Source organism: Dermacentor variabilis, chromosome 7 (assembly GCF_050947875.1).
Source record: "Dermacentor variabilis isolate Ectoservices chromosome 7, ASM5094787v1, whole genome shotgun sequence".
In the NCBI taxonomy this organism is placed as follows: Eukaryota; Metazoa; Arthropoda; class Arachnida; order Ixodida; family Ixodidae; genus Dermacentor; species Dermacentor variabilis.
Genome location: NC_134574.1, coordinates 174,898,916 through 174,925,057, shown reverse-complemented (window position 1 = coordinate 174,925,057; position 26,142 = coordinate 174,898,916). Strand labels below are relative to the sequence as shown.

At 46.7% G+C, this 26,142-nt stretch overlaps 1 protein-coding gene across 7 annotated transcripts in view; it reads right to left on the bottom strand.

Moving 5' to 3' along the window:
* Nucleotides 1-26,142, bottom strand: part of LOC142588518 (L-asparaginase) — a 108,800-nt gene that overhangs the window by 63,564 nt on the left and 19,094 nt on the right. For all 7 annotated transcript variants that reach the window (XM_075700341.1, XM_075700338.1, XM_075700339.1 and 4 more), the window contains 3 exons: nt 9,580-9,706; nt 2,458-2,570; nt 1,587-1,772 (listed from right to left, as the gene is read on the bottom strand). In XM_075700341.1, the coding sequence (XP_075556456.1) occupies nt 1,587-1,772; nt 2,458-2,570; nt 9,580-9,706 (426 nt within the window). The remainder of the gene's footprint in view (nt 1-1,586; nt 1,773-2,457; nt 2,571-9,579; nt 9,707-26,142) is intronic.

The window sequence follows — 26,142 nt, the reverse complement described above, 5'->3', positions numbered from 1 at the left end:
TTTTGAGCTCTGCGGGACTGGTGTCTGTAGAGCCAATGAAGCAACGCTGGCTGCTTCCCCCATGGGTGCGGGAGGGGTCACTGCGGGACCACTATGTGTGGGCTCGAAGGACTCCTGAGGCCTCTGCGACACTGCCCCCATCTGCGTCACATTGGCATAACTTCTTCGCGAAAGATATGACAATCGCTTTATTGCTTCAAAGAACAAGATTTTTTTGCTTTGACAGTTAGTGCAACTCGTTTGTCTCTTTTCCAGCAAGGGCAAGACCACGAGTAAGCTGAATTATCTCCTTAGCAGTTAACACAAAGTGGGGAAGAGGTGCAATTGTCAGACTGGTGATTGTTGGAGCTGGATTTAGCATCAGTTGTTTACCCTCGGCATGCTTGGGAAGCATGTTCAAACCTTTTGGCATTTGAAACATTATCTGGGGTTCAGGATATATGGTCTGACATTTACCTTTACATAGCCTGCATCCAGCGAGATAGGCATTACACTTGTTCCAAAGTAGAGAGTAACATGTTTTGTCTGGATTTCTTGGTCGTTTCTGCGGATGACAATTCTTTGTACTTTGGTAACATTTTGTTCCTGGAAACCTTCCAGCAGTGTCTCATCGCTCAAGCCAATAAAGTCTTCCTTGGATATCCCACCCCTGCTTGTATATAGTAATCTGTGTGGTGAAATTGTCACTGTGGCATCGCCAATACTGGTAAGTTCCGAGAGCTTTTGCACTTGACTTTTGTCATTTAGTTCTAGGAGGAGGGCCCTGCTAGACATTTTTGAGGCTTTGTATGTAGGTCCGATTTTGTCTTTTAGACACTTGGTCACTAGGAATGAGGAGAGCTTTCTTACTTGTATGTTGTTTTTCGCTGTGCACTTGGAAAATGATGGAGTGCTGCTCCAAAAAGAAAACTGGAACGGTGCTTCGGTGCGGCATCTTTTCAGACACCGATCATACACAACAGAGGTTTGCGCTGCCATGAGAAAAATGTGTACGTTCAGCAACAGCGCCGCCCACCCACGACGGAGCTCAACAAGGGGACGCAGCAGAGCTTGCGTACAAGTCTGCACGACCCCAGTCGTACGCCGTCACTATAACCAAATATGATGTACCCAAGGTAGGATAGCCACACAATGTTAACCCTAGCCGCCAAGAAGTAAGGAAGCGAATGGAAGAGAGAAGGTGACAGGAAAGGTGAAAAAGTGAGAGAGAAAGACGAAGATTTGTGGAGAGAGACAGGAAAAGGAGACTGCCGATTTCCCCCGGGTGGGCCGGTCCGGGGGTGCCGTCTGCGTGAAGCAGAGGCCAAAGAGGTGTGTTGCCTCCGTCAAGGGGCCTTAAAGGTCTGAACACCCAGCATCGGCTCAACCCCCAGGATCCCCCTTTCCCCGGAAAGGGGCGGCTAAGCCGCGCACGGCTTCATGCGGCAGGGTCCAACCCTCATGTGCTCAAGTACGTGGTGCCGCATCACACCCTTTCACAATGAACTGCTCCACACACTGGATGGTAACTGCTATATGGAGCAGCAAGTCTATCTCTGAGTGAACCACGACATTTCAAAACTGGGCGCAGGTAATGAAATACTCACATTGCCTGTTGCATAAGCAGCATCAATGGAACCCTGTGTACACTGAGAGCAGTTGATGATGAGAATGCCTCTCAAAGATGCTCGACGAATCTCATCGAGCAGGTCTGCCCGTGCGGTCGGGCCATTGCCAGCGCCATAGGTCTGCAAAACAACTCCCTGCACTGGTGGCGTCAGGAAAGCACGCACCTGGAGACCAAAATAATTTATTTGACATTCTCAGTAACCTCATAAGGTCATCACTGCAACAACAAACTCAGTCACTGAGGAGAACTAAAATGTGTACCTACACAACAGCAAAAGCCTAGCATATCATTGTTACATGCAATTAGGCCACCATGGCCTAACTGTACTTAGAATGAGCCAGAAACCATATAAAACGACTTTCGAAGAAAGCAAAGCTCCTCATCGTTCAACTGTCTTGACTGCCTCTCACCACCGTCGAGCTGCTCGTCTTTCAGCTAAAGAAGCCTCACGTGCTCCACCACTCTCCCCTTATCGATGACTCATTCCATTTGGAGCTATCTATTTAGTGCTACACAATGCACTAGCCCAGTGCTGATTCAACAAGCACAACTCAGGGCTTGACATCATTGCCGATGCTGATTGGTGTCATACCCTAAGCCTACCATCCTCATCTCCCCATTTCCTCAACCTCTTACATTCCAAACATTGCGGCATGGAGACCCACCCCACTCCACAATGAAAGCATCGCTTTAAAGACTCTTAGGGACCTCCAGCTGAAGTTTTTTCATGCAGTCACAGTAATGTCAAGCCCCCCATCACACACAACACCTCATTAAATCTCCCCAACATGTCACGGTCAACAGGCAAATGAAGCAGCAAATATGGCGGCTGTGAGGCGCACACGCACCACTTCAACAGTGATGCTGGGAAAGAGACGGAGGAGGCCAACATTGCGGTTGAGCTTGGAGTGTACACGAAACTTTTCCATGGTGTTCTGCTGGAACACAGCCCTCCAATTCACTGCATCAAGAAAAAGAAAAGGTACAGCAAGGTGGGCATGTGCTGCATACACTTCCAGCAACGTGTCGTGTCAGGCAATGTGGAATGTCATGCCACAAAGTAGAGGCCCACCACATGCTCTGGAGAAACCAGCATCTCCTGTGGGCAGCCAAAGTTCAGGAGATGGGTAAACAAAGTGCTCTCCATAAGACTTTGCTGGTTTATTTTCTTTTCTTTATTTTAAAAAGTTTAGTATAAGATAACACAAGGTGCGAAACATTTGTCTTAACCCTTTCCCATGCCACGGACGAACTTCGTTTCGTCTGCACATTGCCGGTAAAAATGGCCAAGGTCGAGTTCAGCTCATCGACGATACTTTTCATTTTCCTGCAATGCCCTGGACGGCCTGGTTTCATCTCAGTGGCTTGTCGTGCTTCCGGTAGATGGCATCACATAATCCATGGAGCAGCGCAAGCATGAGCGACTTCATTCTTGCAACTGGGGTCTTTAAAAATAATTTGGTCATTTTTGGCCAAAGTCTGGATATTAGCGTGGCACAGAAGGAATTAAAGCAACAAGGACATATCAAAGAGCATCCACACTTAAGAGTATTGTAAACGCGCACAGCAACACTTTTTGAATACAGTAAGGAAACGTGAATTCCCTTGGGCATCTGACCCAAAATTTTTATTTATTTATTTATTTATTTAACCATACTGCAGGGCAATTCTGTGGCCTTAGCAGGAGGGGCATTTTCGGAATGATAAACAATAAGTAACAGCAATAAACTCTAAAACAAGCAAAAGGGGCAAAAGTAACATCGCTAACACAATTGAGAAGCAATTTTCAACAAAACAAGAAAAGAACCAAAACAGACAGAACAGAACTAAAACCAACAGAAAATATGTACATTTATACAATTGCAAGTATCTATAGTTCCCAAAAAAAACATTCCAGTTCTGCTGAAAAGTCTTCAGCCTTGATAACACTTGGCGGCAGCTCATTCCACTCTTTCACTGTTCTAGGGAAAAAACTGTATTTGTAGAAATTAGTTTTCGCAAAAATAGGCCTCAGTGAATGTTCCGCTGTGTGCCTTGTTTTTCTTGTAGCAGCAGGTTGGGCATAACTTGGGTCAGACGGCAATTTTTCCGGACAGAAAATTGTACAGCAACAAAAGTCAGTTCATTTTTCTACGTATCTCCAATGTTGGAATCTTATGTTTCATCAATGATGATGGAGAATCCCATCCTTCTATATTTTCCGAATATGAACCATACAGCCTTTCCTTGAACACCCTCAAGTTTTATTATATTTTTCTTAACATATGGGTCCCACAGTGCAGACGCGTATTCTAAATTCAACCTAACACATGCATTATAAGCTAGAAGCCGAACACTTACAGGAGCATTTCTAAGTTTCCTCTTAAGAAAACACAGCTTTTGAAAAGGTGACACACAAATATCTGAAATATGCACACCCCATGAAAGATTACTGGTAAGAGTTACCCCTAGGTACTTATATTTATCAACCTCCTTTATAGTGCTGCTGTTAATGTGGTAAGTGAAGGTACTAGGACATTTTTTTCCTTGTTACACGTAGAACAGTTTTTTTTCCCCATTCAGTTCCATGCCCCAGTTCTCGCACCAGTCGTGAATTGCCAGAACAGTTGCTTGTAAAGAGGCGTGGTCATTTGCATTTGAGATTGTTTTAAAAGCTACACAATCATCAGCAAATATTTTGATTAAGACATCCTTTGGTATTACCTCCGTTAAATCATTTATATAAATTAAAAACAACAATGGCCCTAATACACTCCCCTGTGGAACCCCCGATGTAACTGGGAGCACACTGGAAGAAAAATTGTGCACTTGCACAAACTGTTGCCTATGATTAAGGTACGCAGAAATCCACCTAACAACGCAGAGTGGAAGACCAATGCTCTCTAACTTATACAATAATTTAACATGTGGTACATTGTCAAATGCCTTGCAAAAGTCCATAAACAGTACATCTACTTGGCAAGTCCCAGCTGTGTAACTGTAGACATACCTTTTCTAAACCCGTGTCGATGAACTGACAACACCTTATGTTTGGAGAGGAAGTCTTGTATGCTTTTGGCAATCACATGCTCTACCATCTTACAGCATTGACTGGTCATTGAAACAGGGCGGTAGTTAGAAGGCAGAAGACAGCTGCCCTTTTTGTGTATTGGAACTACACGCGCCAGGTGCCAATCATCAGGTATTTCGCCCATTTCCACTGACTACCGCAACCAACCCTGGTCAGTGCGCAGAACCCGTACTGCGGCCACTGCACTCGAAAGCAACACACCTGAGCCGCTCTGCACTCGCACGGTGCGCTCTCCCGTGCAATGTGAAGCGTTCGGCAGCACGTGTTGGTAGTGCATGCTGACATCACAGGTAAGCAATCGCTTGATTTATTGAACGTGACTATCGTGGCCGCGAAACTATCGCGGAAGGCAAGCGTTTCAGAATACAGCCCCTGGTTTCTGGCGGCGACGACACTGGGCCTCTGCTCAGGCACCTCGTTTAGCAGCAGCGGCAGATGAAGGACTTCTACCGGTTGCCTCGCTCATGGATCAGAAAGAACTGGCTGAGAATAAACTACTTATATAGGCAGACAGATTATATTATAATATAAACCATCTGTGAACCTCGGACAATCCCTCTAGTGCGGAACATTTCGCACCAGCCGCTGTAAACAGAGCGTAGCTTGGCACAGCTGCGTTGCTTATCGGGAGGTTGTGGGAGGCAGCACATGGGCACATAGGAACGTTGTGCGTCGAAGAGATGGCAGCGACTGACTGACGCCCCTGACGCTGCTAGCGAGCCAACTGAAGGTGGCTTTACGTTTCGGCTTGGGAAGCGCGCACCGTTATCCACTAATACCGAGCCGGGGCTTCGGCAACTGGAGAACACCGCACGCTCTCGCGCAGTCGCCACCACGAAGGAGACAAGGGGGGAAAGGGGTACATGCAGTGGCGAATGGCGGCGGCTATGCATTTCGGCTTGGGCAGCAGCACATCATCGAGATCAGCCGCCACCGAGCTGGCGCTCTGATTGCCACCGCATGTGGGTGGCATTGGAGGAGGAGCGCAGAGAGCAAGGCTCGCGCCGTGAGTGAGAGATGGCGCCAGGAGTTCGTGCAGCTAGAGCAGTGTGCTGGCCCCGGCTAAGGAGCTGGTTATGGCGAGGCACGACGGCACAGTGAAATGCAGGAATGGGTGCCAAAGAGCTGAGCTCTAAAAAAGGTTCGTTATACCCATTGCGAGGAAATTTTACCTTTGTTAAAATGAGGTTTTCAATACATGGGCATCTATTGGAATTTCAAGGGGAATCACGATTGCTCCGTTATATCCATTAATTCGCTATATCCATGAAAAAATGTTCCAAAAGCCAGGGGGACTCGTACTTCAATGTGTTGTTATCACTGGTTTTACTCAACAATAAAATATAACAAAAACAAACATTTCGCCACCTATGCGGGTGGCATCGTACTGACGATCCCACCCGCATAGGTGGCAAAATGTCTATGTTTTTGTTATACAGTAAAAGCTCGTTAATTCACTACTCGTTAATTCGAAATTTCGGATAATCCGAATTAGTTGCCGCGGTCCGTCCCACAATGTATTGAAAGCAATATGTAACACATCCCGCTAATTCACACTGAAATCCGCACCGCCACCGATAATTCGAACTCCGCATCATCGTGGATGGGGAGAGTGCTAGAGCGCGGGAGCACGCTGGCGTCGCCTCGCGGGTCGCGCAGCTTTTGCTTTTTCGATCAGCGGATAACACCCTCGCCGCGCGCCATGTTCTTTGCGTACGAGCGTGCGAGGGTGAGCCGGCGAACGCGGCTCAATCTCGCGTGCGCGAGAGGGGAAGGTGGGGAGGAGCGCGCCCTCTCTTGTCGCGCACGAGGCAGAGGGGTGAGGCGAGGGAGGGACCGGGGGACGATCTTCGGCGGCTGAGGCGGCTGCTGCTTGGCGCGGCCGCGCGGCCATGAAAGCGATCTGCGACGTGGCCAAAGTAGTGCGCGTATTGCCGGTGGCTTCATATGCGATGTGCTTTCTACGTTTCGTTCGCGTTAAAGCGAGGGCTGTACGAACGTCAATTCGCTCGCTGCTACTGCTGCGTGCCCTCACCCCAGCGTTTTTCAGCGAGTTTCCGCGGTCATCGAGCGAGATGCGTTCATGCTCACCTGTGCGCGCGTGACACAGTGCTTGTTAATTTATTTAGTAAGCGCATGCTTACAAGTTTATACGGCCGATAAAACTATTATCCTTACTTCGTATAGCTATCTACTAATTTTCTATCGCAATCGGTGCTTCGCTTTTCGCGCGAGACGGAGACCTTTTTTTTTTTTTTTTCTCCGCCCCAGTCAGCGCGACAAACGCGCAGATGGAGCAAGAGCCATCTCGACGTCGGGCGCGTCGGACCGCGCTGGCCGCGTCCGGTTACGTTGGTTGCGCCAGAACTTCGAAGTATAAACGTTGTTCACGCCAACGTGACGTAGCGTGTGCGCGCGTGCTCACGCCACGTCAGACTATATACGCGCCTTAACCGAGCGATTTTTTTCTCCGACTTTCATTAGTTCGAATTTTGTATAATTCGAATTTTCATAGCATCCCCACGGAATTCGAATTAACGAGCTTTTACTGTATCTTATTGTTGAGTAAAGCCAGTGATAACAACTTGTTATATCCAGTTTCGTTATAACGAAGTTTTACTGTAAAAGCATTGGCATATAAACTGCGGATACAGTAACACAGTAAATGTGACAAGAACAACAAAGCTGTTCACTATCACAAATTCCTGTGAGAACATACACCAACTGTCCATCTATTTACTCAACACCCACAGAGTTAAAAAAAATTTAAGAAAACTTTCAAGAGGACAAATTTTTCTAATCACAGGTGCCGATACCACACTCCTAAATAGTATCACATTTATTGCCTGCATGCACTTTGAGAATAAAATTACATGAAGCACAGCCCTTTTTTTGTCTTGTGCCAACAATAAACAATTATTTTTGCCAACTGAGGTTCACCAGCAGTGATAAGGCTGATTTGGGTGCCAATCATAGAGCTGGTGATGGTTAAGGAAGAATAGCTAAAGACGAGCAAAAGAAGATAGAGCTTACATCTCAACTCATTGCAGCACCTCTAGCAGTAAAACTTGGTGCTGGGCTAGTCGAGGTTTCCTCGTCGTCGTGCTGTCTTTTCACCGTGTGTCCGTCCTTTTTAGCGCTACCTCTAGCAGACATAGTAATTTATCAGAAAAAGAAATATGGGGGGAGGGGAGCAATTTTTGCTGTCCAGACAACGGGTTTCAAGACTTAAACTGATTTATAACCATAGCTTGAATTATTACTTGATTTTAACCTGCTTTTATTAGTAGTAATTTTTTTTATGTTAATTCCACGACTTGAGCACAAAACTACAAAAAAGGAAGTATAGCCTTCATAAATTCCCTTTAGCGACAGTTCATCCTTTGCTGCCAAAAAAGAAAGGCTAGAAGTTTAAGACGAAGTCAGCTATACAGTAAACGCTCGTTAATTCACAACTCGTTAATTCTAAATTTCAGATAATTTGAAGTAGCTGCCACAGTCCGTCCAGCAATATATTGAAAGCAATATGTAACACATCCCGCTAATTCGCACTGAAATCCGCACTGCCACCGATAATTTGAACTCCGCGCCATCGAGGATGGGGAGAGTGCTAGTGTGTGAGAGCACGTTGGCGACACTGGTGTCGCCGGACGGGACGTGCAGCTTTGCTTTCGAGCCGTCACCTGAGGCCATCGCATCAAGAACTGCCGGACTATTCTTTACTAAAGTTTCTTCTTCTGCTGCTGCCTATTGTCTAGGCATGACTGGAGAGAGACGCGTTTGCGCCTGGCCAGGTGTGGCCAACGCCTCTGTTGCAGTTCGCTTCTCTCCCGGGGGTTCCGTATAAAGCTCAATGGCGATAAAATCGTCGCCATGTGCCGTAGGCTGTATGTGTGACAGAAAACGTGTGAGGGTGAGCTGGCGAACGTGGCTCAATCTCACATGCCCTCTCCTGTCGTGCGCGCAAGGCACAGAGGTGAGGCGGAGGAACGGGGGAGACGTTTTTCTCCGGCAGCTGCTCGTTACGACACGGCGATGCGGCGCCATATCTTGAAAGCGATCTGTGACATGGCCAAAGTGCACACCCACGTGGGCCTCATCTTCAAAATGATCTGCGATGCTTGCAGAGTGTGCATAGTGCCGGTATCTTCATATGCAATGTACTTTCTATGTTTCGTTCGCATTAAGCGAGAGCTGCACGAAGATCAAATGGCTTGCTGCTACTATTGGGATTCCTCACTCCAGCATTTTTCAATGAGTTTCCGCGGTCATTGAGTGAGATGTGTTCATGTTTACATGTGTGCACGTGACACCATACTTGTTATTTAGTTAGTAAGCGAATGTGTACAAGTTTATAAGGCCGATAAAACTACTATTTTTACTTTGTATAGCTATCAACTAATTCGCTATCGCAATTGATGCTTTGCTTTTCAGGCGAAACTGCGACATTTTTTTTTCTCTGCACCAGTCGGCGCGACGAACGTGCGGATGGAGCAAGAGCCATGTCGACATAGGACACATCAGGCCGCGTTGGCCGCGTCCTGTTACGCTGGCTGCAGCAGTGCTTCGAGGTATAATCATTGTTGTTCACACCAACGTGACATAGTCGCGTATATAGTCCGACGCCTCGTCGGACTATATACATGTTTTAATCGAGGTATTCTTTTCTGACTTTCGTTAGTTCAGATTTTGTATAATTCGAATTTTCATAGCATCCCTACAGAATTCGAATTAACGAGCTTTTGCTATACCGATATAAGCTTGATTTGTTGCTCAGCTCCAGTTAATCATTGTAATTTAGGCAGGCAAATAAGATGCAGAGACAAAATAACTGCTTGACAAATAATAGTCCATTTATAACATGCTCTAATTGTTAACGTATTGTGCGCTGCACTCATACCTTTGATCTTGACACCAATGGTGGCCAGGGGAGGCATGTTGGGGGAAGAGAAAGCATCTAGCTCATTGATGCTGGTCTTACTTGTCCGGTTGCCACGGAAGAGCTTGTTGTTGAACATCAATGCGACCTGGAACAATGTACACACGAAACGTGACATGACAACTTCAAAGAAAGCTAAGGACCATGCAGTGAGTGATGGAAGAAAAATTACGTAAATCAAATAAATTACAAGGTTTATTGTCCAAAAGCAACTCACACCTATCAGAGATAGGGGTGTGCAAATATTCGAGATTCTCAAACAACAAAATATTCTTAGGAATATAGGAAGAAAAGCCTCATAGGTGAGGAAAAATTCGCCCTGGTCCCGGACCAGGGCGAATTTTTCTTCGACTATGAGGCTTTTCTTTCGAGGAACCCGTATGGGTTTCCTTTGTAGCAATTGCTACGAACGGGTGGATGTCTCATTTTCCCCTTTATTCCTTACTTCTCTCCACCTTGCGGGTTTCCGCAGAACTACTACGTCCAACAAAATATTCTTTTATTTGATTTGGTCTTCAAGTCAAATACTTGGCATTCGAGAATAAAAATCTTTTCCGAATACTTTTAGAGTATTTCAAATAACCAACTAACATTTAATAAATTGCCAACTATTTGCTATTCAGCAGAAAATTTGAGCAAAATGGAGACAAATTTCACCCCTATGACCAGAATATGGGCATAAAAGATTTGAAATTACATAGTGAAGCATACCATGTCACCCAGACTAATATTCCAGCAAAGCCGCCTTGACTGGCACACACACCGCTTAATATACATGGGAATAATGTGCTGCTAATGCTCCATTTGTGCTTTTAAAGGGACACTAAAGGCAAATATTAAGTCAGTTTAAAGTGATAGATCAATGCTAGAGGACGCCTAAGGTGTTAATGTTATTAATGTTAATGGGTGCAGTGAAGACCGAGAATGAGTGCTTGAGTTACCTACTTTCCAAACTTGGCTCTACCATCAATGAACCAATTGCTGTATCGAACATTGAAACGTGCCATCGTGTACCTACACGCAGTAGTGATCAGACAAATATAATCGTCCAGTTCAAGAGTCACGCAAAGCAGGATAGTGTTTTCCGCAAAGCCAGAAAAATAACGTCTTACAAACACAGATCTTGGCTTCGAAGGCTCTTCTTCGGTGTATGTGAATGAACACCTTTGCCCTGCCCTGAAAAAGCTTCTCGCGATGGCCGTGAAAAGAAAACATGCGCATCACTGGAAATCGGTGTGGTCGTTTAACGGCAAAATTTTTGCAAGACGAACTGACGATACGCCCATTTTCCAGATAAGAAATGAAAGTGACGTCGAGAAGATAACGTCGGGGCAGGCACAGATGTAAAGTGAGGGAGCAGCGCGAATTTGTGTGCCGTGCAACTTTGGCTGCTCACCATCGTCAAAATAGCTTATCAAGAGCTTGCTCTCCTGCATCTCATAGCTGAGCAGGATGCATCAACCACGGCTGTTTTGCATCTTAATGCGCGCTCAGCATGCAACAAGAGTGATGATATCATCCATTTTTTGGCGCAATTTACTTTTAAATTTAATGTGATCATGATATCGGAAACATGGTACTACAGTAACTGTGCTATGCTGACTTTACAAGGTTATCACTGCTTTTTTATTAATCGGCCCAGCAAAAAAGGTGGTGGTGTTGCACTTTTTGTTGAAAGCTATGCAAAATATGAATTAGCACCAAGCTATACGAGAGTGACAGATGACTACGAAATACTCACTGTAAAGAGTAAAAACAGGATAATATCTCTGGCGTATCGCCCACCGAGCGGCAATGTTGTCACTTTTCTAGATTTTTTTTAACCATTCCTAGATTATGTAAGCATGAAAAATTTGAAGCTTGTGTGTGACGGCGATCTTAATATAGATGTACTTAAACAGAGTAACTCATCTTTCCAACTGAACACATGCCTCCAGTCTGCAGGTTTTGTAAATACAATCACCCCACCAACACGCATTACAAGTCATACATCTTCTTTACTTGACTTACTTGTTGTTGATATTTCTACTACTGAATGCAATACAGGCACATTGGTGTCTGACATAAGCGACCACTGCCCTATATTTTTAATCTACACTGATGACTCTAAGGAAACAGCTGACACCTGTCAACAAATTACTTATCAGCGTATAACACAAGCAAGTTTAGAGCAATTCAAGAATGACATTATAAATCACAAATGGTTACATGTGTTGCACAAAACAGACGCAAATGAGGCATATAACGAATTTATTCGAACTTTTACCCATATGTACGCCAGCAATTTTCCAATGAGGACAGCTAAACATTCCAAAAAAGTTGGAAAGCCTTGGGTTACCCAAGAGCTTGCAAAAATGATCAAAACAAAAAATAATCTTTATCATTCCGGCTTGCGCAAGCGGTGTGAATTAACGTTACAAACACTAAAAAAATTTAGAAACAAGCTAAATGCTGAACTAAGAAAAGCAAAGGTGGCATACTATGAGGACTTATTTGCAAATGTTTCTAGATAACGCCCAGAGATTGCATGGCAAATGATTCATCTTGTTCTAGGTCGCCGCAAGGACGATACGCACCTTACATCGATGAAGCTGGGCTCATGTGAGATAACAGGCACAGCGCTTTCCGATTATTTTAACTACCACTTCGTAACTGCATAAAGCGATATTCCTGAAGGCAATAATAGCATAGGGGTGGCTTGTCATAGTGATGCTGTTCGCGAAAGCGCATTCTTTGTGCCTGCTTATGAATACGAAGTATACAGTGTGTACATGGGGCCGAAAAACCATAAAGCTTTAGATGCAAACAATTTGCAGAGTAAACCTAGAAAACATGTTTTACGATTCATTGCACTTCCACTTGTGCACATTTACAACTTAATTTTAGAGACTGCAGTTTTTTCAGATGCAATGAAACACGCGAAAGTTTCAGTTATTTACAAAGGTGGTGATCGAAATACTGCGTCTAACTATCAACCGATATCGGTGCTCCCAATTTTTTTCAAAAGGAATGGAAAAGCTTATTTTTGCTCGAATCATGGAATTTTTCAATAAAAAGAGTGTGCTTACTGATTCACAATACGGATTTCGGAAAAACAGGTCCACAGAAATGGCCCTTCTTACGCCGAAAGAATATGTTTTGCAGAGCTTTGAAAATAACTACTACACAATCAGCATTTTTATAGACTTTAGTAAAGCTTTTGACAGCCTCAATCACGAGATCCTTATTTGGAAGCTTTGTTTGTATGGAATTCGTGGGAAACCGCTAGAATTACTCAAATCATATCTCAAACATTGACGTCCCCCCCCCCCATTACATTTCTATTAATCAACATAACTCGTCCCTCTTACCTATTGTATGTGGTGTGCCTCAAGGAAATATTCTTGGGCCACATTTGTTTAATTTTTTTATTATTGATATCATAACCATAAAGAGTGAGGTTCAATTCATTTGTACGCGGATGATTGCACATTGTGTGTCTCAGGTCCTTATGCGAATGAACTTGTGCAAAAATGTAAAAAAATTATGGCAAGTTGTCCGATTGGACACAGACAAATAAGCTTAAAGTAAATTCAAAGAAAACGAAAGTTGTAATATTCGCGCAAAGAATAAACCACTTAACATTAATCATGCTATCTATTTTCAGAGCTAACGCATTGAACGGTCTAATTTACGTTGGGGTGCCCATGTCAAACACCTCTGCGGCAAACTCTCTGCGGTTACCGGTGCTATGGCACGTTGCCACACATTTCTACCTACGAGAGCAAAATTTTATACTGTGGTCTCTTCTTATCGTGTATATATTACTCTCACCTTGTCTGGGCTACAACATCTAAATTCAACTTGCAAAAGCTGGTAATACTTCAAAAGAAAATCGTTCGGTATATAGAGAACGTTAATCGGCTTTCACCAACAGATAATATATTTCTCAAATACAGACTAAACCGCGTAGATAAATTATACGAACATAGATTACTAGAAACAATTTACGTCTCATCCGAATATGTTAAGAATTATTTTACATCCCCTGCTCAGTAAGAACTCTGCACTCACACAAAACATACTACACAAAACCCCGAGGTATGGAAGGTACCACGGTTTCGAAACAATTACAGCCTACAGTCCTTAACCCATAATATACCGACTGTACTAAACAAATATTAGCACACAGCTTCGCTAAATAAAAATGGTTTGCGTGATTACTTTGTTTCTTTATAGTGACACTTTATTAAATTGCATTCAGGTGTGAAATGTTATTTTTTATGCATCCATGCGATGTGTAATGTTTGTTGTGTATAAAGCCTTCTGTGTATATATCATGCGAGTGCTACTGCCATGTAAGAGACCCTGGGCCTTCGTCAAACTGCTGCGACAGCTTTTTGCCCAGGTGTCCCTCCTGTTCCTTTTGTTTCTGGTAAATAAAATTGATTGATTGATTGATTGCGAACAGTGTTTGAATAATCGAGAAATTGAAATGAATGCCGGACACAATTTGCGACTCGCCAGGGACACTCAAGTACAGTAATGCCTCATTATAACGAAATCGCTTTACTCGAAATATTCTCGCAGTCTCTCGACCTTCTACCTCCGAAAGGGTGTCCTCTACAAGAAAAATTCGAGTGCCAGCGACAAAGGGAATCTATTGGTCGTACGTGCCGCCCTCCGTGATAGCATTCTCCTAGCCTGCCATGATGAGCCCACGTCTGGACACTTGGGATTTTCATGTACTTTTGCAAGAGTACGCCAGACGTACTACTGGCCCAGACTTTCTACCACGATGAAGAATTAGGTGTAAAGCCGCTGTGAGTGTCAACGCAGGAAATCGCCGTCTTTGAAGACTGGGGGGTTACTCCAACCCATCGCACCGTCTAGAGCGCTGTTTGATCAAATCGGCATGGATCTTCTGGGAACCTTTCCCTTGTCAGCCAGCGGAAACAAGTGGATTACAGTCGCTACAGACTATTTAACACACTACGCCGAGATGAAAGCTGTGCAACGTGCCACGGCCTACGCAGTTGCCCAGTTCTTTATCGATCACATAGTCCTCAGACATGGTGCCCCATCACATGTCATCAACGACAGAGAAACTGCCTTTACAGCCCAACTGATAGAGGACATATTTGAGCTGAGCTGCACACAGCATCGCAAGGCGACTGACTATCATCCGCAGACCAACGGACTGACGGAACAGCTAAACAAAACCATTGCTGACATGCTGTCTATGTATGTAGACGTCCAGCATAAAACATGGGATCAAGTCCTGCCGTACGTTACATTCGCGTACAACACCGCCATTCAGGAAACCACACAATTCACACCATTCTGTCTCGTCTACGGACGCGAGGTCCAGACCCCACTAGACGCTATGCTCCCGCATGACACTGACGCATCAATTACTTTCAACCCCGAGCAACTTACTCAACACGCAGAGGAAGCTCGTCAACTCACGCACATACACATCACAAAGCAGCAGAGTACAGATGCGCGACGCTAGAACCTTCGACATCGGCGAGTCGATTACCAGCCAGGTGACCAAGTCTGGGTGTGGACTCTAATCCGTCGCCAGGGGTTGTCTGAGAAGCTGCTTAGAAGATACTTTGGACCCTACAAAGTGACACGCCGCGTTAGTGAAGTGAACTATGAGGTCATTCCCAATGGTGCCGCATCGCCTCGGCGTTGACAGCACCACTCAGAGATAGTGCGTGTTATTCGCCTAAAACCATATTTTGCATGTTAAGCCGGCGCCAACCCAATCTCATACGGCGTCCACACTTCCACTTGCTAGTTCAGTAAGCATCGGGTCGATGCTTTTCTTTTGGCGGGGGAATAATGCCGCTAGGTTTCACGAGCCAGCACTGAGAAAGAAGTGACTGAAACGCGCGCTCGGCAAGAGGCGGGCGCTGAAGAAGTGGAGGCTGAGGACGCCGGCTTGAGTTTTACACGCCATCTTGTATAATTGTCTCTCGCCGACGCCGGGTACATCTTCAATTGTCTTTTCATGACAATATTGTTTTATTCAGAATTCCTTCCGGTCCTGACACAAGCACATGCATATTAAGCTGCATTACTCGAAGCGCACGGTGAGCTTGATCTGCTTAGAGCGAAGTGGCGAGCGGCGGCAACTCTTCTGCGCATGCAGTGTCAAATTAATACCGCCGACAACTTAGTCTCATGCAGGCACAGAACAGGCCACAAAAGTACCAAGCCCATGACCGATGATCACCTGGTAACGTTTACCAAGCGAGTGCCGAGTGCTCCCAGCTGTTTACTGCGGAGCAAACTAACGCTGTCAAATTCCATAGTGCAGCACACCCGAACCGTTAATCTTGGTCGCAATTGCATCGCTGCGTCCCCCGTGATAGAATCCACACGAAACTAAAGTTTTCCTGATGCTTTGCGATGCCACAAAACCGTGGTCTCTCGGATGCCGAAAAGTGCCCAAAGGACCGCGGGCAGACTTTTGCCACAGCATTCCATGGGGTGTGCTCTATGGGCAAAGCTTTAGCACTCTAAAGAGAATTTCTGGTGCCGAAACGTGTCAAAATGCGCAAAAGAAATGTCCCTCCGATTATAAGTGCCATGTTTTATGCGAGGAGCTACATTAACAAATCAGAAAGACAACTTTGGGGAAGCCAGTCTAGAAATTTGCTCGCCGCTCGCCATAATCAGCCTGCATCACAATAAAACACCGCCCCTGGCTTCGTTGCAATTTGACAGAGCAAATCGACCGATAACTTATCGAAAACACATAAAATCCACGCGTCACCAGCAGTGAGTCACTCTGAACATGGCAGGTCAACGCAAGCTGGTGTTTCTTGGTGATTTCTCGTGCCAGTCATGCTCAATTCGCACCATCCGACTTTAAGTAAACAGTCTAAATGCGTGGTATGGTCACTGAATATTGTTCCTAGACATTTTTCAATGGTGCGGACACGACAGTGTGTAAACACTGACGCTCAAGCTGTAGGATAAGCAGTGACATTGACAGCGGTGCACTGAAAAACTCTCGTTTTGCAAACTTCACGGCTGCACACCTCGGGAAAAAATTTCCCAGTGATCATGCAAAGCGCCTACTGCAAAACCGTTCAGTTTTCATGATCGCACTGCGTACCCACAATGAGTGGCTAATCGTTTTTGGAGCACAACAAAACCTCAGACTCAAGCCACGGCTTTTGCGGCGCTTTCCAGCACGATACTCTCTCAGTCTTCCATGACCTCCACAAGGAGATTTTTTATTCAAAGAGGTGAAAGTCGGATAAAGTGCAGCTTAGTAACTGTCTCTCGGCAGAGGACACCTTAACCGCGCTGCATAAGGGGGAGAGGGATGAAAAGGGGCAGTGAGAGAGAGAGAGTGCAGCAGCAGCAGCCAAAATGCCGCAGGCGTGATGTTGCGTACTCCAGGGTAGCGTACCATACTGCTGCCGAGAAGTAGCGACGCCTGCCTATCGAAGCTCGACCGACATTACTTATTGGGTAGCGTGGCGTTGTCGGCGGGCTGCAGGCATCCGGTAGATCATGGCGACGAAGCAGGGGCGGGATCTTGCTTCCGTCGATGACGCGTGACAGGCACGGAGAGAGGGCCCCTCCTCCTGCAATACCGAGCACGGGAAGGAGAAGTCGATACTCTTTTCGACGAATCCGGGGAGAAGGTCGGGTGAATGACCTGTCGCCACGTGGTGTCAGACGCCAACCCTAACAGCATCTCTGGCGGGGGAGGAAGATCCCGACGTGTAGGGGCCAGCAGCCGCTGTACGAGGGATCGGCGTTCCGGTATCAGGATTCCCTGTAGAGGTCACGAACCCTTCGTTCGTAGCAGGTAGATTCCAGGGAGTGGTCATCCGTCCTTGTGGCGCTCTTGTGACTTTTCTCCTTTTGGTCTTTGCAAGCAGGTCTCGCAACTTTTCATCTCCTGCGTGGGCAAGCAATCACCCCAGAACAGTGCCGGACCCACAACCACAAAGCAGCGAGCACAAGGCCACTCTCCCCCAAGACACACCCGGCTTTTAACAAAAAAATAAAACCCGCTACGCCTTTCCCATTTCCTACGCGCGTCCTCGCCCCCTTAACACTAAAAACAGCCATTTCTTGAAAGCGTTAAGACGTGGTTATTAAAATCAGCTAACAATCGGCTTCACTTCGGAAAAGCATATGAATGCACGAAAAAAATGCCACGGAAACACGGATGAGCATGAGGCTTCCGATACTCTAGGGGCAACGACTTAAACCGTCGGCATTGCCGTTAAGCTTACCCTTCTTGTAGCAAATATCGAAGGTGTACTGTTGAAGAGCCAAGCTCCAGCGCAAAAGACGACCGTTTTTCGTAGACATGGACTGCAGCCATATGAGGGGACAGTGGTCAGTCTCTATGGTGAATCTTGAGCCAGCGATATAGCAAGCTAGCTTCTGTACCGCTCAAACTACGCAGGCGCATTCCTTTTCTGATGCACTGTATGCTTCCTCACGAACTGAAAGCTTTCTACTGGCGTACAGAACAGGATGTTCGTTCTCGTCATCTTTCTTTTGACAGAGCACCACCCCCATACCCCTGTCACTGGCATCACACTGAAGAATGAATGGCTTAGAGTAGTCGGGCACGTTCAACACTGGCTGACTCGTTAGTGCGTTCTTCAGCATACTAAAAGCCTTTTATTTTGCGTCATCCCACTTTACCATTTGTGGTTCTGTTTTTCTGGGAGCATCCGTTAAAGGACTCGCAATCTTGGAATACTGCGGAATATATCTTTGGTAATAACCCGCCAAGCCAAGGAATGATCTGATGTCCCGCTTGGTGTGTGATTGCGGGAAGTTGTCTATCGCGATCAGTTTAACCTCGGAAGGCCGATGATGGCCTTGCCCTATTACATGACCTAGATAAGCTACCTCCGCGCGCCCTAATTGGCATTTGGGAGCCTTAACAGTTAAGTTGGCCTCTCGTAGCCAACACAACACGGTTCGCAGGTGTTGCATACGGTCCGCCCATGATGAAGAAAAGATAGCTATGTCATCGAGATAGGGAAGTGCAAAGTCCTCCATTCCTCGTAGCACCTGGTCCATAAGGCTAGAGAAGCAATATGGCGCATTCTTCAATCCAAAACTCAGGACTTTCGGACGAAAGGTTCCCATCGGGGAAATAAATGCTGCAAGCCTGCTTGCCCTCTCGGTCAACGGACCCTGCCAATACCCTCTGACTAAATCGAGCGTAGAAATGAAATTAGCACTGCTCACTTTCTCAAGCCTTTCCTCGATATGCGGTATTGGATAAGTCTGGTCCTTCGTGATTAAATTGAGCCTGCAGTAGTCGATACATGGCCGCGGCTCTTTTCCTGGGACCTCAACCAAGATAAGAGGTGAGGTATAATCACTCTCTCCTGGCTCGATTACACCTAGCTCTAACATCTTGTTTATTTCAGCGGTCATGACTTCACGTTGACGAGGCGAAACGCGATAAGCTTTCGAACGAACAGGGTCCGACGAGGTTAACTCGATATCGTGAACGATCGCAGTCGTCTTGCCCGGTGTGTCTGAAAATACGTCTTTAAATTCAAACACGAGTTCCCTCAGTTCAGCCCTCTGAATGGGATTCAACTCCGCCTGTTCTACTAACTTATCAATGGTCTCGTCAATGTCTTTTGTCTCCGTCACTGCTGGTAACTCTGGAAAGTTGACAGGCATTTCCTCAGGTTGGTTAAGGGACATGTTCACAATGGCTTCCCACTGCCTGTAGGGTTTAAGTAGATTTCTATGGTACACTTGTGGTGTCCTTTGTTTTCCCGGTACCGTGATTACGTAGTTTGTTTCAGATAATTTCTGAATTATGTCAACCGGTCCTCCCATTGAACCTCTAGTTTGTTTTTCAACGAGGGTTTCAGGATCAATACCTTTTCCCCCACTTCAAAGCGTCGCGTGCGAGCCGTCCTGTCATAGTAATGCTCAGCATTGTTTTGTGCTTTACACATTTCCTGCTCGGCAATCATTGTGGCAGGGCTTACGTTTAACAACTTTCTCCTACATTCTGCCTCTCGTGACATTTCAGGCTCCGTTGCTTTCCTGGTTTTTGCACTAGGTGGCGTACTTTCCGCCTCATCCCCTATAGGGCTATCCTGTTCAGTACTAGTTGACCAATCAGCTGTCAAACCGGTTTCTTTCACCACTGGACTTTCATCCACTGCTTTAGCCGCGAGCTCCTTTGCCTTGGAACGAGTTAGGGCTTGCACTGTTCCCTCACTAAACCCGATTCCCTTGCGTCGTAGCAAATCCTCTGATTTGTTAGAAAACAAATACGGATACTGCGGCGGAAGATGTGCAAAGACAGCGGCTTCAGTGTCCAGTACTCCGAAAGGGCCTTCAATACGAATTTTGGCCACCGGGGACAAACACTGGAGGCCTCTACGGCTTGCCTTATCGAAGCACATTCCCCCGTGAACTGGCCTTCCTCTACGTACGACGGGTGCACTACGTCCATTGTGGCTGCTGAGTCGCGAAGCATTCTACACGGTTTGCCGTTTACCACGAGGTCTCGAATGTACGGTTCTAGCAAGTTCAGATTTTCTGCGTTACTAGTTAGTGACATCAAGACTAGTTTGGGATTTCTGCATCCCACGGAGATATGCCCCGTTTGCCGGCAGTTGTAGCAAACTACTGGTTTCTTGGCCTCGAAAGCCTTTTTCTTTTGCTTTTCTGCCCTCTGTTCGGGTGACTCCTTTTCTCCTTCGCTGTCCTTGTCACTACTTTTCCCTGAATCTGATCTTTCCTTTGTTTTATACCGACTCGACTTTGACCATCATTTTGGCTTGTCGGGTCTGCATTTATTCATCTCCTCCTTAGGAGCTTCGCTGCCTTCGTCCGCACGGCGAGTTACGTACTCCTCAGCGAGATCAGCCGCTCTCGAAACAGTGTCTACGCCTGGCCTATCCTGAACCCAATACTTGATGTTTACTGGCAGCCGGCGGTAGAACTGTTCTAAAGCAACGCACTGCGTTGCCTTTTCGGCATCGCCGAGTGCACCCTCTTCTCTGAGCCATTCCTTCAGGTTTACCTCCAAGGTGTATGCAAAATCTGAATATGACTCACTCTTGGTCTTCTCGACTTCCCTGAACTTTCGCCTGAATGCTTCCGCTGATAATCTGTACTTTTTAAGCAGATTTGCTTTGACTTCATCGAAGTCCTCTGCTTCTTCCTTCCCCATGCGGGCGATAATATCAGCTACCTCACGTGGCAGTAACTTAAGCAAGCGTTGCGGCCACGTGTTTCTCGCGAATTTTGCCTTCTCACACGTGCGCTCAAACTGTACCAGAAAAAGACCTGTGTCCCCTCCTATGGCGTAGGGTGCCATCAAGTCTGTCATTCTGCGTTCATTTTCGCGTACCTCTGTGCTAGGTCTTGCAGAATTTTGTGCTTTCAAGAGCTCAATCTCTAGGCGCTTCATTTCGAGGTCGCGCTGTTCTTTGGCCTCACGTGCGGCCCGCTCGCGCTCTTCTTTTGCCTCACGTGCAGCCCACTCGCGCTCCTGTTTTTCCTCTAGGCGCTTACGCTCTTCTTTTTTCTCTAGGCGCTTACGCTCTTCCTCTCTTTCTTTAATGCCCTCTAGGCATCCCGTCAGTTCCTCGTCGTCTGTCCCGATCGCTTCGATCGCCTCAATGATCTCCGGCTTTCTCTTTGATTCGGCGATTTGGAGGCCCAACTCTTTGGCCAAGCTCAACGATTCCGGCTTCTTTAGTGCCTTCAAGTTCATGGCTGCCCTTAGTGCTGCTAAACCTTCACTCTATACAACCTTGACGTACTCAAACTTCCGTCAACAGTTTAAAGAAAAATCACTGCTATGTACTTTCCAAAAAATACGTAAAAGCCAAGTGATATCTCAGTGAAGAAAAGCCGTGCACTCACCATATGCAGTCATGATCCAGACACCTTCCTTCCCAACGTTGTTGCCAGGACGAAGAGGCTACGATCTTGTAGTTGTCGTTCAAGTTGGGGTCTCCAGGATTCCATATCCCAATCGCTGTCAGCCAGTTTGTTTCGTACTCCAGGGTAGCGTACCATACTGCTGCCGAGAAGTAGCGACGCCTGCCTATCGAAGCTTGACCGACATTACTTATTGGGTAGCGTGGCGTTGTCGGCGGGCTACAGGCATCCGGTAGATCATGGCGACGAAGCAGGGGTGGGATCTTGCTTCCGTCGATGACACGTGACAGGCACAGAGAGAGGGCCCCTCCTCCTGCAATACCGAGCACGGGAAGGAGAAGTCGATCCTCTTTTCAACAAATCCGGGGAGAAGGTCGTGTGAATGACCTGTCGCCACGTGGTGTCAGACGCCAACCCTAACAGTGAGGAGAGGAGCGGTCAGAGGCGATCAGCGAGGCCGACGCCTTCGGCGAAGGCCAAGAGCACAAGGAAAAGCAGCCTCTGTGAAGAGTTGCAGTCCGAAGGGTGCAGGAATCCACCGTTGCACAAGGGAGATTTTGTGCATGGAGACTTGCGCGAGGGTCGTGCACGCGGACAAGAAAGCGGGGCACTCACATAGCAAATGTTCCGTCTCGGGCCCACCGCAGTCCTAGCAGGGGGGGCAAAGTACTACGCAGAGGTGGTGCTTGCGCACGGCGGGCCAGATGGACCCAGTTTGGAGCGCAAGGAGGAAAGCGTGCTCACGCCAGGTGAAGCCGAACCCCGGGAGATGGTGACCTGGCAACCCCGTGCAACCCAGCTTTCAGTGCGATGGCACAGTGCGAGCAAGCTCCGGAATCGCAACCACGCTGTGTTGCACGAGCTGACCCGAGGCATGATGGCAGTGGACGCACCGCCCCTTATAAAAGCGGCCACTGCCTTCTCTTCCTCATTCGCTCTCCAGTCTGCAAGGCATTTGGATGCCAGTCACTCCTATCACTCGCCTTCATGTGAACTCCTCACCTCCTAGCTGCCAGTTTCCGCGTCGCTGCTCCTCCAAAGCTGCCCTCTTTCAGCCTACCCTCCTGAGCACAATCAACCATGGTTCCGGCTTCTTGGTCTCCACAACTCCGTTTGTGTTTCTTCCGTTACACGTGAAGCCAGTGCCAAGCCCGCCATTGCAATCGTCGCCATCACCAGCGCCTACTGACGAGGAAAGCAAGATGCCTTGATGACATTTTGAAGCTTCTGCCTTCTGTGTCGCCCGCCATGTTCAGTCACTTTGGCACATACATTTGGATCCGTACTGCAGGCCATGTAATTGTGTGTTATCAGGGTGTCTACCAAGTTTAAATTTCCAAATTCCCTGAGTTTTCCAGGTTTTCCCTGAGTGCCTTTGCAATGTTGCCTGAGTGACTTAAGAACTTTGTTTTATGTCAAGACGGGCTCCCTACATCATGTCGCCCAACGGTGTCATTCTCTATTAAGCATGTCAAAAAATAATAAAAAACAACAACGTAATTCAGTTTGAATAGTAAGAAGTAGTGTTTATTTTATTCAAAAAGAAAACAGAAGGGAGAGGTTAGTAAAATGCACAGCAAATAAAATATCTTCGAAAGAAATAGTAAAACTCATTGCAAATCGAGTCCAACATTCTCAAATACGAATAAAAAAAAGATGCATACAGAATATTTTCGAATATGAGCTAGTTCAATCAACTGATAGCAAGCTAATTGGTATGAGGCCCGAACTTTATCACAAGTGAGATTCTTTCGCAACAGCTGGTAAGTCAACCTCAACTGCCCTGACATACCCTCAGCCCGCGCACAACACCTCAGTGTTGCGTTTCACTGTTTTGAAGAGCTGTTTTGCTTGGATGAGGGACACCTGCATTTCGGCGTCAGCCAACACTTTGCTTTTAGAGTGCAAGCTCCTTCAAAAAAGTGGCGGCATGCTTCCTTTCCCGTTCATTTCTCAATGCATAGATCCTTTGTCTTGTTCTCCTTCAGCTGCCCGTTCGCCACACGGACTATTAAGCATCCTCTTGGACAGTTGTACAGTCAGCGTACGATTTCTCAGACTCCCTAGGGGCTGCGAAAACGTCCGAAAAATGAATGCATGTCTTTTACAGCCCTTAAGAGCTCAAATCGCCACAGGCAAGCCCGAAAAAGCTCTGAAGGCCTGCCAGTACACTTATTAGGCATATCGGTGCTCATACTGTGACGGGAGATGGCGGGTGCATGTGTGTACAGTTAGGGAATGCATACCATGTACCGTGACAGTTGCCCCTTCCCACACTTGTAAAATTACTGTAATGAGGCGAAGCTGACTTTTGGGAACCGGCATTATGCAACGCGCCGTGCTTTCCGAATTTCGAAGGCAATCGCAATGACCACAAAGGTGGTGTCAGTGCCATGGCTAACAGCGACAAATTCTTTCAATGAAAAACACGGCACAAAACAGCAAGAACCTTAAAACCGAACCTCAAAGCAGCTAAGCCTAGCATTGCCGTGATGGTGGCTACGGCTGCAAGCGGGTCTGCGTGCGAGTGTGCCAATTCGAGGAGACGAGGTAATCAAAATGACAGCGGTTGTGGCTTTTATGAATGCCGTTTTGGACCTGCGGTCATGGCAGAAAGTCCGGAAAATCTGACGGTCGAAGGGTTCTTGCCTCCGAAATTTCAGACGTCCTTAGAAATTGACCCCATGGGGTACGTAGTGGGGCCGCGAAGCCGTCCGAATTATCTGGCGTCTGGAAAGTAGCTCGTTGACCGTACTCTGGCAACTCCTCCAGCCAACGACGCAGCGTCAAAGACCATTTGTGAGCCAGCATTACCGCGACTTTCGTTCCCTTTCAATAAAATTACACCTAATTTTCCCTGATACAAGCACAAATTCCCTGACTTTTCCCTGAGTTTTTCCAGACTACTCAAAATCCCTGAGAATTCCCAGTTTCCCAGTTGGTAGACACCCTGATTATTCAGAATGCTTCGTTTGGCGTGCCTTACGTGTACTTTTGTGGTCTACAGTGATAAATGGTTCCGTCGGTCTCCTGGTGAAAGTGTCCAACTTTGGAGCAGAAAGTTCTGCTGATAAAAGAACTGGAAAAAGGCAGCCAGCAGAAAATTGACATCGCGAAGGAATTTGGCATACCGCCGTCTACATTATCAACTGTATTGAAAAACGAGGAAGCTGTGCTGGATGGCTTTGAAAAGAGCTTCTCAGCAAAGAGAAAGAGGAATCGCTATTCCGAATACTCCGAAGTGGAACGTGCTCTTGTACAGTGGCTGAAGAACAGGAGTGTGAATCTCCCCATACATGTGCTTGCACTTCCTGCAAAAGCCGAAGATCTCGCCCTCAATATGGGCCATAAAAATTTGAAGTGCAGCAATGGCTGGCTTGAGCAGTTTAAGAAAAGACACGGCATGACCTCAAAGTCGATCGTTGGTGAAAGTGCATCCGTGAACTGTGACACCGTAGACGTAAGGCGCCAACATTGGCTCCAAGCTCTAGTTGAAAAGTATGAAGACAAAGACATCTACAACTTAGGTGAGGCTGCATTATTCTAGAATGTGCTACCGAATCGCACGTTCCCTACCACTGGCGAATCCTCATCCGGAGGAAAACAGAGCAAAGAGTGTGTCGCGGTGCTGTTTGGTGCCAATGCAACAGGCGATGACAAGCTTCCCTTGCTGACACTGGGGAAGGCGAAGAAGCCACGGTGCTTCCGAAATGCAACTATTCCCAAGGAATGCATCTACAGAAGTAACAAGTGAGCATGGATGACTGCTGTTATTTTTGAAGACTATGTGCGCCTTCTGGATAAACGGTCAGATGCAAAGAATCGGCAAGTGGTTTTCGTAATTGACAATTGCCCGTGCCACGGCGAGATCGACAACCTCAAGGCGATTGCTGTGGAATTTTTGCCTGCAAACACAACCACAGTACTGCAACCGATAGATCAGGGCATCATTGAGACCACCCGGAAGTTGTACTACAAAGCTCTTTTGCAGCACATGCTCACCGCATATGACGCCAGCAAAAGGTACAACACTGATTTGCTTCGTGCGATGCAAATGCTGAACTTTTCGTGGAAAGAACTCGCGCCTTCAAAGGCCGCCAACTGCTTTGCGCATGGCGGTTTTTCCCACACCATCGTCAGCGACCTTGACGATGACCAGCCTGGCGATGACCAAACTCGCAGCAACCTGTACAAGGCTTTTCATAAAATTGCTGGCCAAGAGGTAGAAGGTGACTTCGAGGCATTTGCGTTGGCTGACACTGTCACTCCGGTGGTCACCCCAGCAACGGATGCGGAGATACTAATTGACACTGTTGATGGCCCCGACGAGGATGAAGAGCCGGCGGACGAAGAGCCACATGAAGTGCTAACTATGGTGCAGACATGGGAGTACCTACGTCTGCTGCGAAATAAGGCTGAATGCATGAGCAGCGACCACAGCCTCGTGCAATGCTTGGTGGTTTCTGAAGGTGCTCTACAAATCTGCATATCATACTTGGAGTCCTCAGCCAATAATTAAACAGCTGGGTAATCAAACTTAATTAATTAGTGAGTTATGTATTGGTAAACCAAAAAATTTTATGAGTTACTATAGGCTATTGCGAATAGTGTGCGTTCAGTTCA